This window comes from Mytilus galloprovincialis, chromosome 12, assembly GCF_965363235.1.
Source record: "Mytilus galloprovincialis chromosome 12, xbMytGall1.hap1.1, whole genome shotgun sequence".
In the NCBI taxonomy this organism is placed as follows: domain Eukaryota; kingdom Metazoa; phylum Mollusca; class Bivalvia; order Mytilida; family Mytilidae; genus Mytilus; species Mytilus galloprovincialis.
The window spans coordinates 70,628,082-70,646,330 of NC_134849.1; the positions used below are offsets into that span (position 1 = coordinate 70,628,082).

General features: G+C 32.5%; 1 protein-coding gene across 1 annotated transcript; it reads right to left on the reverse strand.

The window, feature by feature from the left end:
• Positions 1–6,839: 6,839 nt before the first annotated feature.
• Positions 6,840–17,656, reverse strand: LOC143054707 (GTPase IMAP family member 4-like). The gene is made up of 3 exons (XM_076227724.1): positions 17,558–17,656; positions 11,083–11,126; positions 6,840–7,840 (listed from the first exon to the last, which is right to left on the reverse strand). The coding sequence occupies exons 2-3, from the start codon at positions 11,114–11,116 to the stop codon at positions 6,999–7,001; spliced, it is 876 nt and encodes a 291-aa protein (XP_076083839.1). The 5' UTR covers positions 11,117–11,126; positions 17,558–17,656; the 3' UTR covers positions 6,840–6,998.
• Positions 17,657–18,249: the final 593 nt, after the last annotated feature.

Consider the following 18,249-nt stretch of genomic DNA (forward strand, 5'->3'; position numbering starts at 1 on the left):
TCATACGACAAATTTACAATTTACCGGATTTGTTATCACATAAGCAACACGACGGGTGCCGTATGTGGAGCAGGATCTGCTTACCCTTCCGGAGCACCTGAGATCACCCCTAGTTTTTTGGTGGGGTTCGTGTTGTTTATTCTTTAGTTTTTTATGTGTGTCGTGTGTGCTGTTGTTTGTTTGTCTTTTTCACTTTTAGCCATGACGTTGTCAGTTTGTTTTAGATTTAAGAGATTGACTGTCCCTTCGTCCCTCTTCTACAACTTATCCTTATTCATATTTTTTTTATACTATAACTCGGCCGAGAATTTGCCACTTATAATAGCTATTTCATCATGTTCATCAGCTGTATGTGTGTTGCATCAAATTGAAACCAATAAACCCTTCAAAATTTGATATCACTCAAAATTATGCGACAAGAAATATGAAAATAAGGAGATGTGGTATGATTGCCAATGGATCAACTATAATTCGCCGTTTCAGAATCGAATGCATCCTGGGTAATATTTTCAAAATGGTACACCACAACGTCCTGATTGGTTAAAAATGTCATAAACAATGGAAATTTAACCAATGACGTGGCGTTATTTTCATTTTGGGGTACGAACAATGAAATTACCCATGATTCTTTAGATTCTGAAATGGCTAATCTACCAAAGTCAGTTAGGCAAGACATATACTAAAGTCATAACAATCCAACCAGTGTCTTTGCATTAACGTTTTGATAGATCATGATTTTGAAAACTGTTTTTCTCTACCTCCTACAAACCGGATTTTTTTTAGTAATCATTTCAATAGGTATCTATCTGCATGTTATGCTTAGTTAACGATCGGAATAAAGGGCGGGACAAAGTGTTTATTGAGTTTGATAGGGATATTAGTTTTACTTTCAAGTTGTTACACATACAACATACAGATGGACCCGTTCAAGAGCTGTTGTAAGGGGTCAAAACATTCAAAATCGTGGCAATGTCCCTACAAGGGGAATCGAATTTAACTTCTTCATTTGAACTGAACATTACTCCGTTTTCAAACACCACCTGCAGCAGAACTTACGTCCAATCTTGAGAATAGGGTTTACTGCAAGATGAAAGAAGCTGACATTATTTCTTTACCCCGTCATTTCTTTTGACTAAACACAGTTTGTCTTAAAATGACAATTTTGTAGGTCTTTCTTAGTTGATTTTATTCGAAAGGATGACAATCCCATAATTATGTTTTACATCTTTAACATTAAAAAAGAGAGACGGAATATACTGAAGGTACAAAACTGTAAATTAAAACTCAGAATTCAATGGAGAAAAAATGAAATAGACAAATCGAGAAGCAACAGTTTACAAAAAAAAAAAAGTTTAGATGTTCATTAACTGCGAATAATTGTATATTGACGAGTTTACAGAAATAATAAAGAGGCATAAGGCAACTCTCCGCTAAAATGACATATACGATAACAACTATAGGTTATCATATGGCCTTTTACTATGAACAAAACACATACTGCAAAATCAGCAATAAAAGGACCAGAAATGACCAATGTAAAACAATGCAATCGAGAAAACTAGATCGTTTTTAATCACATTTAAAAATGATTATACAAGTGCCTACTAATGTCTTTTCAAAACTCAAGAGTGAAAAAGTGTGTGATTTAAGACAGGTTTTAAGTTTTGAAGTGATACCGATGTACTGTAAAATATGTATCAAATTACATATTTCAATGCTTTCATAGTTTACTTGTACGTACTTAAGGTTGTAGTCTTTAAATTAGTATCTGGTTTGTAGGAGGTAGAGAAAAACAGTTTTCAAAATCATAATCTATCAAAACATTAATGCAAAGACACTGGTTGGATTCTTATGACTTTAGTATATGTCTTGCCTAAGGGTTAAATTAGTATGGCGTTCATTATCACTGGACTAGTATATATTTGTTTAGGGGCCAGCTGAAGGACGCCTCCGGGTGCGGGAATTTCTCGCTACATTGAAGACCTGTTGGTGACCCTCTGCTGTTGTTTTTTATTTGGTCGGGTTGTTGTCTCTTTGACACATTCCCCATTTCCATTCTCAATTTTATTGTAACTGACTGCTCTGTAGACTCAAATGCAAAGCGGCTGATCTATGAATTTAAAAAAAAAAATGCTCCATAGAATTTTTTTCAATGTGAAATTTTAAGCAAGAAAAAAAAAGTGGTCTGGCCACGCAGATTTTCTTTTTATGAAACCCTGAAGTTATTTTTTTTCTACTGTTTGTTTACTGTTTTTATTAGACTGTAGTGGTCACTTACAGTAAACATTCCATTCTTCCACATTCCTGGTTTGATATCCCCATAAAAAGATGCATTAAAAAAGATATATAAATACTGTATATAATGTTTCAATTCAGCATAAACTTTTAACCAAACAGAAAAAAACTGATTGCAGAAAAAAAAAGAACTGTTTTATTTTACTGTAGTTGTAATACAAGACTGGTATCTTGTTAATAGTCTTTATGTTCTCCCGTATTCTTTAGTCGTCTTAAAACTGTTTGGAAAGAAAAACTGATGTAACGTAAATTAAATAATTTAAATTTATAAATATTTGTAGGTGATGCAAGATGCCAATGTGAATATGGTTGACGAAGAAGAGAAAATAAAAAAAAAAATATAAAAGTTTCTTATCTATATATTTTATATGTTAGTTTGTTTTCTGTGTAACACTTTTCAGGTGTATGTACGAATAATTACATTAGATGTATGTTTCATTATAATACGTTATTCTGATTGGCTAACTGCACATCACGTGTTATTCCTTAATCAATTGCATCACACAATAAAATATATCATTCATGATGACACGAGGTCCCAAAATAAAGTGCACAGGTGAATTAAATAAAAACTTGATAAAAATCGTGCTTTCATGATCCTAGCTAATAAATGTAATTATAAGTATTGAATGCTTCTTTTTGTAACTTTATAGGGTAGTAAAGGCGTTGACCGTGCGCATATTTTTAGAATGAAGCGCTTCTGCGCTTCATACAAAATGTACTTCGGTAAACGCTTTTACAACCCTATAAAGTTACAAAAAGAAGCATTCAATTCTTAAATAAAATTGTAAAATACTAATGAGACAGCAACATAAAATAGGTTAACAAGTGTCAAACATATCATTACAACTTTGATAATATTTGCCCAAATGAAAAAAAAAATAAAATGTAAATGTCGTCATTTAAACATGTTTAAAGGCAAACACTTCTATTATTATATAGCTATATGTAGAGTCGTCTGACAATTTCGACAATGTTTATCTTTCTGTAGATCTTGTCTTGCTGATCGTTGTTGCTGTTTTTCGTTTTTCAGTACCCAACTCCCAACAATACATGATTAAAGTAAAGGTATCGACTTACAATTTCGGCTGTATTTCCTTATTCGTAAATATTTTCAACTGAATTTTTTCCATTGCAGTTATTATCTATCAATTCAAACTGACTATGCTGTATGGAATTTGCCCATTGTAAAATAACATACAGTGACTTATAGTTATTAATTTCTGTTTCATTCGGTCTCTTGTGGAGAGTTCAGTTGTCTTATGTTAAACAATATACCACATCTTACTTTATGTGTCGCATTGGTCTAAAATGGGACAGGCGCTGAAATTAAAGATTTCCTGTAAACCAAATTATTTTTATTATCATATTTCTCGATACTTTATTTCACGTTTATCCATAATGATTTCTAGTGCGTAGATTTAATTTCACGATTTTCAAATATACTTAATGAAGTAATACGAGGAAAGATCCAACTTTAAAATTTTCACAACGATTTATATGCGCGAAAGCCACGAAAATAAGGTGCTCGTGAAAATAAGTTGGTTTACAGTATAAAAGGCCCCGATATGAAAAATGTAAAACTATTCAAACGAGAAAACAAAAGCATTTTATGAACAAACTAATAAACAAAAAACAAATATGATACACGGAAGTAAACGACAACCACTGAATTACAAGCTATTGACTAGGGACAGGCACATACATGCAGCGGACACCTGACACTCCCCAAACCTGGGACAGTGGCGTAACATTGCAACAAAAGAACAAACTAATAACATATAAATCAGTTGAAAAAGGCTTATTTTTGTCCATTTGATGAGTTAAGCCTTTTTCAACTGATTTTTATAGTTCGTTCTTATGTTGTACTGTTATACCACTGTCCCAGGTTAGGGGAGGGTTGGGATCCCTCTAACATGTTTAATCCCGCCACATTATTTATGTATGTGCCTGTCCCAAGTCAGGAGCCTGTAATTCAGTGGTTGTCGTTTGTTTATGTGTTACATATTTGTTTTTCGTTCATTTTTTTTTTGCATAAATAAGGTCGTTAGTTTTCTCGTTTGAATTGTTTTACATTGTCTTATCGGGCCTTATATAGCTGACTATGCGGTATGGGCTTTGCTTATTGTTGAAGGCCGTACGGTGAACTATAGTTGTTGATGTCTGTGTCATTTTGGTCTTTTGTGGATAGTTGTCTCATTAGCAATCATACCACATCTTCTTTTTTATATTAACTCATCAGATGGATAGAAACTGCTTCGAACAAAAACACAGACGACCACTTTGGAAGTTTTAACGACCTTGACTGGCGTTACAGCCCTTGCAAGGCCGGCTTAAAAAAATTAACTTGGTGTGACATGGTACTTATACATCCAAACATTAAAAAGAAAAAAGTTCAGATCTGAATGTACTCGCAGTTACTGACAGCTAGTTCAAAGCCAATAACAACTAAATATATATCGTTGACGAGTTTCTTAAATTATTTTAGTAAATTGTTGTAACGAAACCCCTGTCTTACCAATTTATAATGGACACCATGGAACAGGAGCGAACATTTTCCTTTGCTATCCCGTTAGCCGAAACAACATATATATTGTACCACATTGGAAGGAACTGATGATTATTGTTATATTCAGTTGTGTATTTAGATATTTTGTACCAGCTGGAATAGATTACCTTAGCTGCACAACTTTTGGAATTTTGGATCCTCAATGCTCTTCAACTTTGTACTTGTTTGGCTTTATAACTATTTTGATCTGAGCGTCAATGACGAGTCTCACAAATGTATGTAGACGTAACGCGCGTCTGGCGTATTAAATTATAATCCTTGTACCTTTGATAACTATTCACACCACTGGGTCGATGCCACTGCTGGTGGACGTTTCGCCCCCGAGGGTATCACCAGCCAAGTAGTCAGCACTTCAGTTTTGACATTATCAATTATATAGTCAATTTGATTAATTTCCTGTTACAAAAACTTTGAATTTTTCGAAAAACTGAGGATTTTCATATCCAAGGAATTGAATTCCTTAGCCGTATTTGGCACAACTGTTTGGAATTTTGGACCCTCAATGCTCTTCAACTTTGTACTTGTATGGCTTTATAACTACTTTGATCTGAGCGTCACTGATGAGTATTATGTAGACGAAACGCGCGTCTGACGTATCAAATTATGATCCTGGTACGTTTGATAACTATTTATACGTAGCTGTTGTTTCCTAATTCAAACTGACAACAACAACCTCACATGGCTGATAAAATTTATTGAACCTCAGGGGCAAATTGCCAGCTGACTGGAGGAAATCAGTCAATTCGATATCAAGATAAAGCACTTTCTTGCAGCTAGATAACAAGTTTCAGATGTTTTGTCCCGCTAGCTGTAAGTGTGTTCTTGTAAAAATTACAGGGTTGGGTTTCGACAAGCGGATTTTGTGTGTGTGAGTATACATATCGCACACGGGTTCAACAAAATAAAGGGGAGTTTACTGAGAATGACGATGATAATTACAGTACCCTTAGCGAATAACCCTGCCGCTTATGTTTATTTACGGGCGAATTCGGTGAAGGAAAGACTAAGAGGTGCATATATCTTTGGTCTCTGTTCATAAATGTGGGGTCCAGTTGTCCTTATGGATGGATGATAACTATGCTGTTACGGTCCAAATGGAAAGAGGCGACCCTGTTGTTAATTTAGCAATCGATCAAGGAAGACTTAGAAAAAACAGTGTAACGATACTGAAATAAAGGCGAAAGATACCAATAAAAGCTTCAAACTCATCAGTCGAAAATAAACTGACAAGTCAAAGACAAAGAGAAGAAAGGACAAAAAGGCAAATAACTGAACACAGAACACAGAACACAGCATAGAAACGAAGTCAAATTAATACGCCCCGACCCTCCATGTAAAAAAGAGGGTGATCAGGTGATCTGGCAGGATCTAGAGGAAAAAGAGAGATTTGAGATATAAAAAAAACGTGTTTAATCCAGATGCTTGTTTTGCGGCGTACTAAGTCAGGAGCCTCTGGCCTTTGTTAGTGTTGTATGTTTTTTTTAATTTAGTTTCTTTTATATATTTCTAAGTTGAGTATGACGTCCATTACCACTAAACTAGTACACATTTTTGTTTAGGGGCCAGCTGAAGAACGCGTTTGGTACGGTATTTTCTCGCTGTACTGAAGACGCATTGGTGGCCTTCGGCTTTTTTCCCACTTTTCCGGTCGGGTTGTTGTCTCTTTGAAACATTCTCTGTGTCCTTTGCACGCGAAACTTATTGCCGCCATTAGTGAATCAAGGGAATTGTGTTGATAAATACCCGTTTTGCCATCTAATAATAGACACAATTCCCTTTATGATATGGCACAAAATAATATCTAAACATACCCTCTCTTTTTTCTGTTTGTTTGTTGTCTTAGTATCTATTTTCAAAATTTTGTTTTAATATTACAAATGCATTTTATTAGTATAATTTCTATTGCTAAGTGGTTTTAAAGATGATTGACGAATGGAAATGCTTTCAAAATGCTGAGAAGATCATAACTTATAGAGCGACAAATGAGAAATTTATTTTAGTTTTTGTTATGGTCATTTGATAAAAAGTTACAATAACTATGAACAATTCCTTGTTAATGTTTATTGAAATTAACATAAACACATGCTAGTAAACACTTTCAAAACCAGGAACATGACATATACATGAAGTGTAATCATTTAGAAAATAATCCTGCAAAGAAACCAATAACGCTACCAATAATAGCTCCAACTGGGCCAAAATTTTCACCACCAGAACACGCACCAACAAACGAGGTTTTAACACCTTCCCATAATGCAGATAAAAAAGTAACATTTTCGTTGTTTATTTCACTACGAACTTCACCACGCTTCTTTCCACCCTCGGCCATTAATCGTTGAAGTTCATTTTCAGCATCTTTGAACATTTGGTTTGTATAAAATGATTCGTTATTTTGTGTAACTGTTGCTTGTATCAAAGTAAGCAATTCTTTCACCTTTTGTTGCTTCGTTGTATCAACTGCTCTATTATAAAATGCAATGCAACGATTTCCACACTTTTGCAAAATTGTCTTCAATACATCTGGAACTGTTTGAAGAAACTGTTCAAATGCTATACCATCCTCCCTAAGATCATCTTCTTTTGTGAATAGAACAATGACATGATTCCATATTTTTTCCCCAAAAATACGAACAAATAGGTTGATAGTATCCTCTTCCTCCTGTGTGAAACGACCAACACTTACGACAAGAATGAACGCGTGAGGACCAGGGGAGGTGAAATAAATACATTTAACTATTTCTTGTATAACCCTTTGATTTGACATTTCAGGATCAAAAAGACCAGGGGTATCAACCACTAGAATATTCTTCCCGTCCAGCGTTGCATCACCTTGTTTACACCGCTTAGTAACTCCAGCAGCACTTGCTGATGATTTGAAATGTTTTTTGCCAAGAATAGTGTTTCCAGTAGCACTTTTACCCGCTCCTGTTCGTCCAAGTAATACAATTCTTATTTCATTAGTGGTAATATTGTCGTCTGAAATAAGAAAATGTATTGTAGACACAGGTACATCCTATCATTACACAGGTCGGGACCACTACCTTATATGGTAATGCATAAATTAGCATACTTATGTTCTCTCACATGTAATTGTTTATTTATGTGTGACGCAATTTATTTTTACCTAGGTTTTTGCCCAATCCACTAAATGAGTAACAATGCATGATGGACTACTACGCGTTTACAATCAACCGAGAACACGTGTTATTTACTAAAATACAACACATTTTTTCGTGCAATGCGGGATTCACAATTTCGCTTAGTTTTTCATTTTGTGTATCCTCATTTACAGTTCGTGATACAAATTATTCCTCCCATGCTCAGATTAACGAAGAGTTGTTTCTATGCGAAGAAAAAAGGGTTTGAATTACCCGATATATAGCCATTAATATATTTGATGATGGCACGGAGATTTCATGTATTTGTCCACCCGACAGCAATGAAACAACAGCGAAAAACAATTACCCATAAGACAAACTTACTAGTGTAAAGTAAGCCGTCGATAACAGTCGGTGCTAATATTCACGAGTACAGCAATTTCCGCATAGATAATTAAAGGCAAATGTGTGATCCTTGAATTTTGTGTTCGTAAAAAGGCGAAGAAATATTTACATACATGGCAGTGTGAACAAATTACAAGTATTTATATTTGTCACATTTCAGTATACGTGACTTCCAAACTGTTCCTTTTGTTTTGAAGGTAGTGAAGTCACCAATTATAGTTTCATTTTGTTTTCGTTTTTTAAAGGACGACATCAAAAGATCGATGTAGGATAAATCGAAGAGTTTTTTTTTTTTTTTTTTTGGGGGGGGGGGGGGGGTTGAAAGTGCTGCAAGTTTGATCGATCCAAAATCAATTTTACATAAATATATATTGGTCAATCAATTTTTCCAAAATTAAGTTTAGAGAGGGGGTGTTGGGGTCAGTGAAAAAACTATGCGAATTAAGTTTCTTATCCTTCATTGAACTTTTTATGTCGTCCCTTAAACGGGCTCGGACATTTACCAAAATAAATAAAATTATTACAGCTGATTTCCTATTGCTTGCAAAGTAAAACTTTGGTTGGCTTGCTTGCTTTGTGTGTATAGTTGTTTATACAAGCTTTGAAAATAAGATTGACATCTTTAAACAATATATACAGGCATAGTTTAACTTGTATATTTTACATTTGAATTTTATTCTTCTCCTTTTATATATTATATTAGGCCGGTTATATTTTTTTTTTGTTTTTTTTTTTTGTGTTTTGGATTGTTTTACACAAGTAATTTTGGGGTAAATTATAGCTTGACTGCTTACTTTACTAGATTGTGTCTTTTTTGGAAAGATGTCTCATTTGGTACTCATACCGCATCTTCTCATTTCTATATACAAAGCACGTTTTAGAATTAAAATAATAGGTAATGTGGCACCCACTGTGATCCATGAGCTTTCAATATTGGAGATATTTCACATACGTCAACATGACAGCAGCCGAACGATAAAAAAACTCTGAGGTATATTTTGTGATAAAACTAGCAACAAACGGACTTTATCGATGGATGAAGTTATACAAAATGTATTAAGCTATATACCGTACCCGCTCAGTGGCGGATCCAAAAAGGGGGGGGGGGTTCGGGGGTTGGACCCCCATTTTTTGAATGATCAATGCATTTGCCAGAATGGGGACATGTAGTTGGAACCCCCCATCCCCTTTTATCCTGGGTTAGGACCGTCCTTTTTAAAATGGCTGGATCCGCCCTGCCGCTTTCATAACACTTATTTTTAGCATACTGAATATTATAATGTTTTTACTTTCAGTTCAGGACCTGATAAAAATTTTTCACATCCAGTACAGAAAGAAATGTTTCAATGAAAGTATTCGTGTTTTTCTAGGCAGAAATGATTTTGAAATGACATTATACAGGTTTAAAAGAGCTCAAAAAATTTCATAGTGGACAGTGGTCATTTCATCTGAAATTTCACTGTTTCAGGTCGTAAAATAATTGCATAGGTACAATGCATACCAATGGAGAAAAACCTGTTCAACAACTTTTAACAAGACGAAAAGGAAAGTCGAATAGCGAAGCCCGTAAACAATACATTTTGAATCTGAGCATCCAAATTGAAGATTGTGTTATATATTTTACAAAAATCACATTCGCAGAACAAAAACATATATTTTGAGAATGCCAGACACTATATTAGTTGACAGTTCTTCCACTAATTCTACGTGTATTCCGGTTGTAGTAAACTCGTAGTAGTCCACAACGCATTGTAGCTCATTGAGTCGATTGGTCTGTTTTTCAAGGCCGTATTGGCCTTGTGTTTGGGAAATTACTATGCAAATATATTCTGACGTAAAGAAATATAGAGTTCTCGACCTGTTACATTCATAGCAATTTACATAATATGTGATAATTTTACCAATATGTTCTGTTTTACCGCGATATTTATGATGTTAGTTTTACAAAAACATATACACCAAAAACAAAAATTGAAACTTTATGTTGATTTTAAATGAGAAACGTTTTGAAGAGTAAAATATCGTCGAAGAAACCAGGTTGATAATTAAGTATACATCAATTTCATCAGTCGAACTCATATCTAAAAAGGTAGAAACTGCAATTGAAATTGAAAAAAAAAATCAAATATTTGGCGTTTATGGTCAAGGAAATCTATACTTTGATGAAGACTCATTTTTGTGTTTTATATATTTTTAACTTACCACTACTTTCAATTGAAGAATCATTCACGTCAATGCATTACTGCGGTATTTCTTAACGAAAAGATGCGGTGTTGAATGTATTGCTCAATTATATATTTATATATCATGTTTGCATGTTACATTTCTTTAAATGTCAACTTCTGAACTTCACGATAAAAAGAAAATAACAGCTTGAAAACAATTGCAACATATCCAACACTTCTAACACTGCCATAAATTCTTCCTGTATCACCAGGGAATTGGTTTTTTTTTAATTTTTTTTTAATGCAAGAACAACTCCATTTGAACACGTTATAAAGTCTTCCAAAGGTTGTAAAGATCTCTCATATATATTTTACTTGCAGCCAATCGAGTACTGTTCATTTATATATAGTCTTTTCTATATATATTATTTTAAAATATTGATAACAGTTAACCAGGTGTTTTTTAATAAAAAAGATTGATCCTAAACTACCTAGACGAAATATTTAAACAGAGTTCTTGTGTTTGTAAAGCAACTGGTTTTATTTTTACCTGCTGTCGAATTAGAATTGCTTCCTTCTGCCATTGACCCTGATCTACAATACAAGTAAATATGCATTCGTTAGCATGCATCTAAATAATCAATAATCAAAACTACGTTGTATGCTTAATGTTATAGAAGTTGACATGCTTCTTTCAATCAAATATTGTGTTATATCGTAAATTTGATACATAATGTGCAATAAATAATTGAACTGATTGTACTATGCGATATTAGTTATTGAAATGTCAGAAAACGTTGTTAATATACAATGGTTCAAAATTTTAAAATTAATTTGAAAAACCAGAAAAAATAAACTCACAAATGAAAATTCAGAACGGAAGTCCTAATCAAAAGGCGAAATAAAAAGCTCAAACACATCAGACGAATGGTTAAAACTGTCAAATTCCTGAATTGGTAGTGGTAATTCCTTATTTATAAATTGGTGGATTCAACCTGACTTTATAACATTTGTATAGAGTTGCGTTATGTTTTCAACAATAGTAAGATTTTTTCATATCTTCACTATTTTTCCACGAAATATGTATTCTGCTTTTTTTTCACGCGCTATCTTGAGTGGTTTGTTTTGGATACTAACCTGTTTTATTTTTATTTTCTAAGGTTTTAAGTGCAGCCATATGTTTGTTCTATTTTGAGGTCCTAGCCACCTCTCATCAAAATCAGTTGGTAGCTTTTTAAATAAAGATGTTGGCGTTCACTGCGGATTTTTAATAACTTTCAGTAAACGTGTTCAATCCTGTACAATTCCATTACAATTAGTCAACAAATTGAAGTTTAGAATTATGGTCTGTGTGATGATCATCAATTTACTTGTTTAGTTTTAGTAAAGACGGCATGCAGCAACTGTCAAACCAATTAGTTAAGGAAGTGAGCTTTTCATTGGAGAGCACAATTAGTTGATCATATATTAAATCATAATTCAGCTTAAGCTAAATTCATTTAAGCATAAGCTAAACTCATGTTATCATATTACGCTAAATTCATTTTAGCATAAGCTAAATTCATTTAGCTTAAGCTCAAATTCAATGTAGCATAAGTAAAATTCACTTTAGCATAAGCTAAATTCATTTTAGCATAAGCTTAATTCATTTTGACCGCCATGCAAATCCACTTTCGAAATCAGGGTAATAGAACATATTTTGTAAATTGTAAGGTGAACCGACCAATCAAGCGTTTTAAAGATATACGACCATAAACACATGTCGCTAGTATATCATGTTATATTTATTTTCTGCGTAGAAGAAATATTTTGTAAATATGACCTTGTAAAAGTGTTTCTTCAAAAAATTATATCACAAGCATTTGCGACGTTCATTTCAAATAAATACTGTTTATCAAATTAGATCAACCGTTGCATGACATTATCATAATGGTTAATCTTTAAACAAGTTTTTTTCATTGTTTCAAAGCCTTAATTGATGCAAAAAGTATGCCAAAACATAAAAATAAACTAAGTAATATGTTTTTAGAAGATTTAAAAAAACACCTTTATTTTGGGTATAGTATCTTGCTTGTCATGATATTGATGAAATGAAAAAAAAAACCAGCTAATTTCATAAAACGTTGTTTGTGGGGTTTTGAATAAATTTTATATAAACATGATAAGTATTACATTCCTATCCGTAAAATGTTGAATACAGTATCATTAAGACTATTAAATAATGTGTATATCGAACTATTTTATAGAAAAACATTAAGCTGATATTTTTCAGATGTTTTATGCAAAATATTTTAATTTTACGTTATAAAACCTTTCATTCAAATAGCAGTACAATATTTTCTGTAAAACATTTCTTTTGCAGAATGTTTTTTTGGATATTTTGAAAATATTTACCTAAAATGCAGTAACAATATGAAATACCAATTGAAAAAAAAAGTATTATTTTTAATATTATAAACTACCTACGGGATATTTAAGAACAATGTTTGAGAAGATAAAAGATATTAGCAAATAATACTTTGTTACCGTTGTAAAAACATTTTCCTTTAAAAAATGTTAGAAATGAAACATTTCAAAAACAATAAAATAAACATTTGTTACGTTTAAATAATATATTATTGAAATATTTTGTGAGAGACGTCCATATGACATTCAAAACATGTTTTAAAAATGTGTGTGTTTGCTGGGAATATCATAGTTTTCATTATTATTGGGAAAAATGAAAAAAAGAAATCATAAAAGTTGTCATTTATGGGCAAAAAGTCCTTGGTGCAGTTGACATCATCCCTTCGTAAATTTTACAGACGCCATCACGAGTTGGTTGACCGTTATGGAATAACCGTTTCACAAATGATATCGGATTTGTTCCTTACGTCGTAACTACAATCCCCTTCCCTTTCATGAATGTGACCTTGCGAATTAGACTATTTACCGGATTTGTTATAACAAAAGCAACACGACGGGTGCCACATGTGGACCATGCCCAGGATCTGCTTACCCTTTCGGTGCACCTGAGATTACCCCTAGTTTGTAAATGGGGTTCGTGTTGCTTATTCTTATGTTTTCAATGTTGTGTGTACAATTATGTGTCTGTTTGTCCTTTAATTTTTAGCCTTGGCGCTGTCGGTTTATTTTTTGATTGATTTATTCATATTTAGAAAAAGTCTACTTTATTTTAATTGCTTCCTTTCATATTTTCCGTATGCAAAGTGACATCAGTGTGACCCATCTCGTAAAAATCCGGTGATCGCAATACGCATGGATGTCCTTAAAATAAACTATTATTTGAATGTACATGTTAAACACGTGCTCAATTTCCCTGTTTTTTTGTTGATTTTTTGTTTATTGTTGACAAACAGGTGACACTCGTTAAACTTCGGTTTCAAAACACGAACTTTAATTACCTGCCATATTTTCAAAATAACACTGACCGATTGAAAAAAAAATTGACGATTATTCGAAATTTATGCGAAAAAAAAAATAATTCTTGAACAGAAGACTAAGTTTATGATGTTTGTATGCATTGGTTCAAGAATTGGAAAACATTATTTTTCACCGGTCACTCGTTTCTTATGACTTTAACTAAAATACCGTAAATTCAGAAATTATTGCGAGGTTTTCAATATTGCGAAAAATGCGACAAGTGTAAACGCAATAATAAAAACTCGCATTTTGAAATATTATATGATTTTTTAACAGGATTTTTCTCAAAATCGTAAACAATTCAATCGCATTTAAGTTTAAAATTACAAAATCGAAATAATAAATGCACGCAATAATTTCTAAAGGAGTAGGTCCGGTAAGGGCTAATTTTGGCCTCATATTTCAGGTTCATCTGACGAAAGACTTTGGACACTTTTTAAATACTTTAGTGTCTATTTCTGTTGATTCAATCAGTTTATGTAAAAGATTTTTACTGATTTAGTCATAAAAAACGCTCCGATTCAAGCTTAAATATGAAAAATCTATCAAATATGCAAAAAAATGCCTCTTTTCAGAAGGCTTTTGTCAAAAATGAAAGTGGCCGCATCCGTGTTCATTCTCAACCTTTATGTACAGTATGCTATGTATTATCATCAATTACAACTTACATTTCAATATTAAGGAGGCTCGAGGGTATAAAAATTTCAGAAAAAAATCAAACATTTGTTTTTCATTACAAATTTTATTAATTTCCTTTTGTAGTTGTTACTTTATCATATGGTACAAAAATTATTCAATACAATCAATTCGTGTTGGCCCCAGATGACTTTCAAAATGAATACATCATTGAAAAAGTTCCAAATTATCTCCCTTTGGTTGAAAAATGCCATTTTTTGGCTCTGAAATTAAAATATCTTTTTCAACTCATCGGTGACCTATCTTTTTTAATATAATTTCCATATAAGCTGTACTTAAACTAAATTATTGTAAAATGTTAGCGATTTCTGTAATAAATTTCTCTTTTTTATTTCGATATTACCTTTATTTCTCCTATTACTTCAACAGAAAAAATCAACTTTTACAAAAATGTATGCTTCTTTCGAAGGCAGATTGTGAGCGCAAATGAACGGTGACCCCACTTTTTTATTTTATTTTTCTATTAACTATAAGATTAAGTTAATTTATAGAAAAATATAGAGAAATCCTATATAAATTATTTAGACCCACGAACCCCCTTAAGAATGAATACAAATGCGGCCACTTTCATTTAAGACGGAAACCGTCTAAAATTTAACTAACATGCTAAAATAGTAAAGATTTTTCTACATTTGAAAAGCCTGTACCAAATCAGGAATATGACAGTTCTTGTCCATTCGTTTTTGATGTGTTTTGTTATTTGATTTTGCAATGTGATTATGGGCTTTTCGATTAGATTTTCCTCTAAGTTCAGTATTTTTGTGATTTTACTTTTTAGCATGACTTAATGATGCTAGTAACCGATATATGTGCATTGAATTGTCAAAATCAGCTCATATTTATGTAGCAGAAGCATTCTACTTTCCAATAAATTACGACAAGTTTACATTATAACAATTTTGTAAAACTGTTATATTTTGGGGCCAAAAGGGGGTCTTACTGGACCTACTTCCTTTGTTAATTCACTTATTTACTAAACTGTATAGATCGTACAGCCATGTATAATTTTGTTTTTGTGAAATGCTGCTTTCTAGTGTTATAGGTATAGATTGCATTAGGGTTTTTATATTTTCACTAGTCCTAACCAGAATGAAAAATATGACACTGGTCGTTAAGCAAAAAGTAAAATCATAAAAATACGGAACTCTGAGGAAAATTCAAATTGGAAAGTCCCTAATCATAGGCATCATCAAAAGCTCAAACCGATCAAGCGAATGTCATATTCCCGACTTAGAAAAGACATTTTCAATCAACAATCAAACAGTCTTATTGTTCACTTTTCTTTTATACAGTTTCATTTTGCTCACCGCATTTGATGTACATGTATAAAAAAGGGACGAAACATACCAGAGGGACAGTCAAACTCATAAATCGAAAATAAACTGACATCGCTATGGCTAAAAATGGAAAAAAAAAACAACGAGACAAACAATAGTAACAATAGTCACAATAACAATCTATATTCGAATTAAGTTAAATGAAATATAATAGTGAAAACAAACTCAATTGTTATCCACCACAATGAATACTTTCCCTGTAAACACTAAACAAAGTAAAAACAAAACCGGAGGATGAAACTAAAACGGTTGTCATCCAAAAACCTGATGCAATCTGACTTTGATGCAGTGTGTCTTTACAAAAACAAGCTGTTGAAATGCACAGCTTATCCGTGTATATAACAGTAAAAAGCCGATGGCTCAGTCCTTTTTCATCAAATTTGGTGTATAAAAAGTAAAAACACAAAAATACTGAACTCCGAGGAAAATTCAAAAAGGAAAATCAAAAAGCAAAAAGCAAAATCAAAAGTCCAAACACATCAAACGAATGGATAACAACTGTCATATTCCTGACTTGGTACAGGCATTTTCTAATGTAGAAAATGGTGGATTGAACCTGGTTTTATAGCTAGCTAAACCTCTCACTTTTAGACAGTCGCATCAAATTCAATTACATTGTCAACGATGCATGAACAAAACAAACATACTCAAAGAGTAAAAAATGTCAAAAATAGGGGTACAACAGTCAATATTGTGTTATCATCTTAATATCACTACATAAACAACAAATGTAACAAAGTAGCACAAAAAGGCATACATCAAATTTAACATTCTCATTTTGTTTTTCTTATACGGCTGAATTTATCTATGTAAAGTCTACCCATAAATGAAAGAAGGTTTTCATTACTGGTGTAAAATTGCGCGTTTGAAATTCGCACAGGTAGACATAAAAATAATTTTGTCGTATGACGGCATACATAAATGCAGACTCACGTAAAGTACATGTAGATATAACAAAAAACAGACTTACAGTAAAAATAATAAATAAAATAATGGTGTGGTTCAAAGTATGACGGGACACATAAGTACAGTTTCACGTCAAATACGGCTGAATTTATCTATGTAAAGTCTATCAATAAATGATAGAAGGTTTTCATTACTGGTGTAAAATTGCGCGTTTGAAATTCGCACAGGTAGACATAAAAATAATTTTGTCGTATGACGGCATACATAAATGCAGACTCACGTAAAGTAGATATAACAAAAACCAGATTTAACAGTAAAAGTAATAATAATAAATAAAATAATGGTGTGGTTCAAAGTATGACGGGATACATAAGTACAGTTTCACGTCAAATGTATATCATAAAAAACAGACTAAACAGAAAAATATATGAGTATATGAGTTAATATATCATGGGTGGTTTTTTTTATGATAAAGACGCATTTTACGAATTATATTCGAAAAACATAAATGACGGATTTTTTGTCAACATTAAATACGATGTTGTAAATTAAATATATAAAGCAATATACCTACAATTTTTTTCCGTGGTTTATTACCTTAATACAAAATTGTTCAAGTAAAAATAACAATCTATAGATTTAAGTTAAAAAAAAAGTACTTACTTAAAACTATTTAGAATGTGATTTAAAAATAAATCTCGGGGAAAACTTTTTACTACAGTTCCGACTAAATTTAAAAACCCAAGCTATACTGTTTTGCGTCTTATTACTAAATGAACTATGCGCAAACACGGTTTAATTTCAACTATCGGTGCGTAAACAAACTCAAAACATGTTGTGTCATGTGCACTGGATAATAGATATTGACAGATATCAGACAGAGACCAACTATTTTTGTTGTCATGCATTTCCAAGTGTTTTAAAGGGAATACGTATGTTCCTTTGTTGCTAGGAACTCATTATTTCAGCAATCATGCTGTTGCATTCATGCTGCAATTTTTAATTTTTTTCTATTGAAAAGTAAAATAAATTTCTGCAAATTTTTAAGAAACATTCTCTTAAATTGTAACGGTTACCTTACTCCCTTAACATAATTACCATAGTAGATATGTGTTTTTTAATGTAATGCTGTTAATGTCATGACCAACAACAACGGCCAGAAAACAAACATGTTTAACCCCGCCGCATTTTTGCGCCTGTCCCAAGTCAGGAGCCTCTGGCCTTTGTTAGTCTTGTATTATTTTAATTTTAGTTTCTTGTGTACAATTTGGAAATTAGTATGGCGTTCATTATCACTGGACTAGTATATATTTGTTTAGGGGCCAGCTGAAGGACGCCTCCGGCTGCGGGAATTT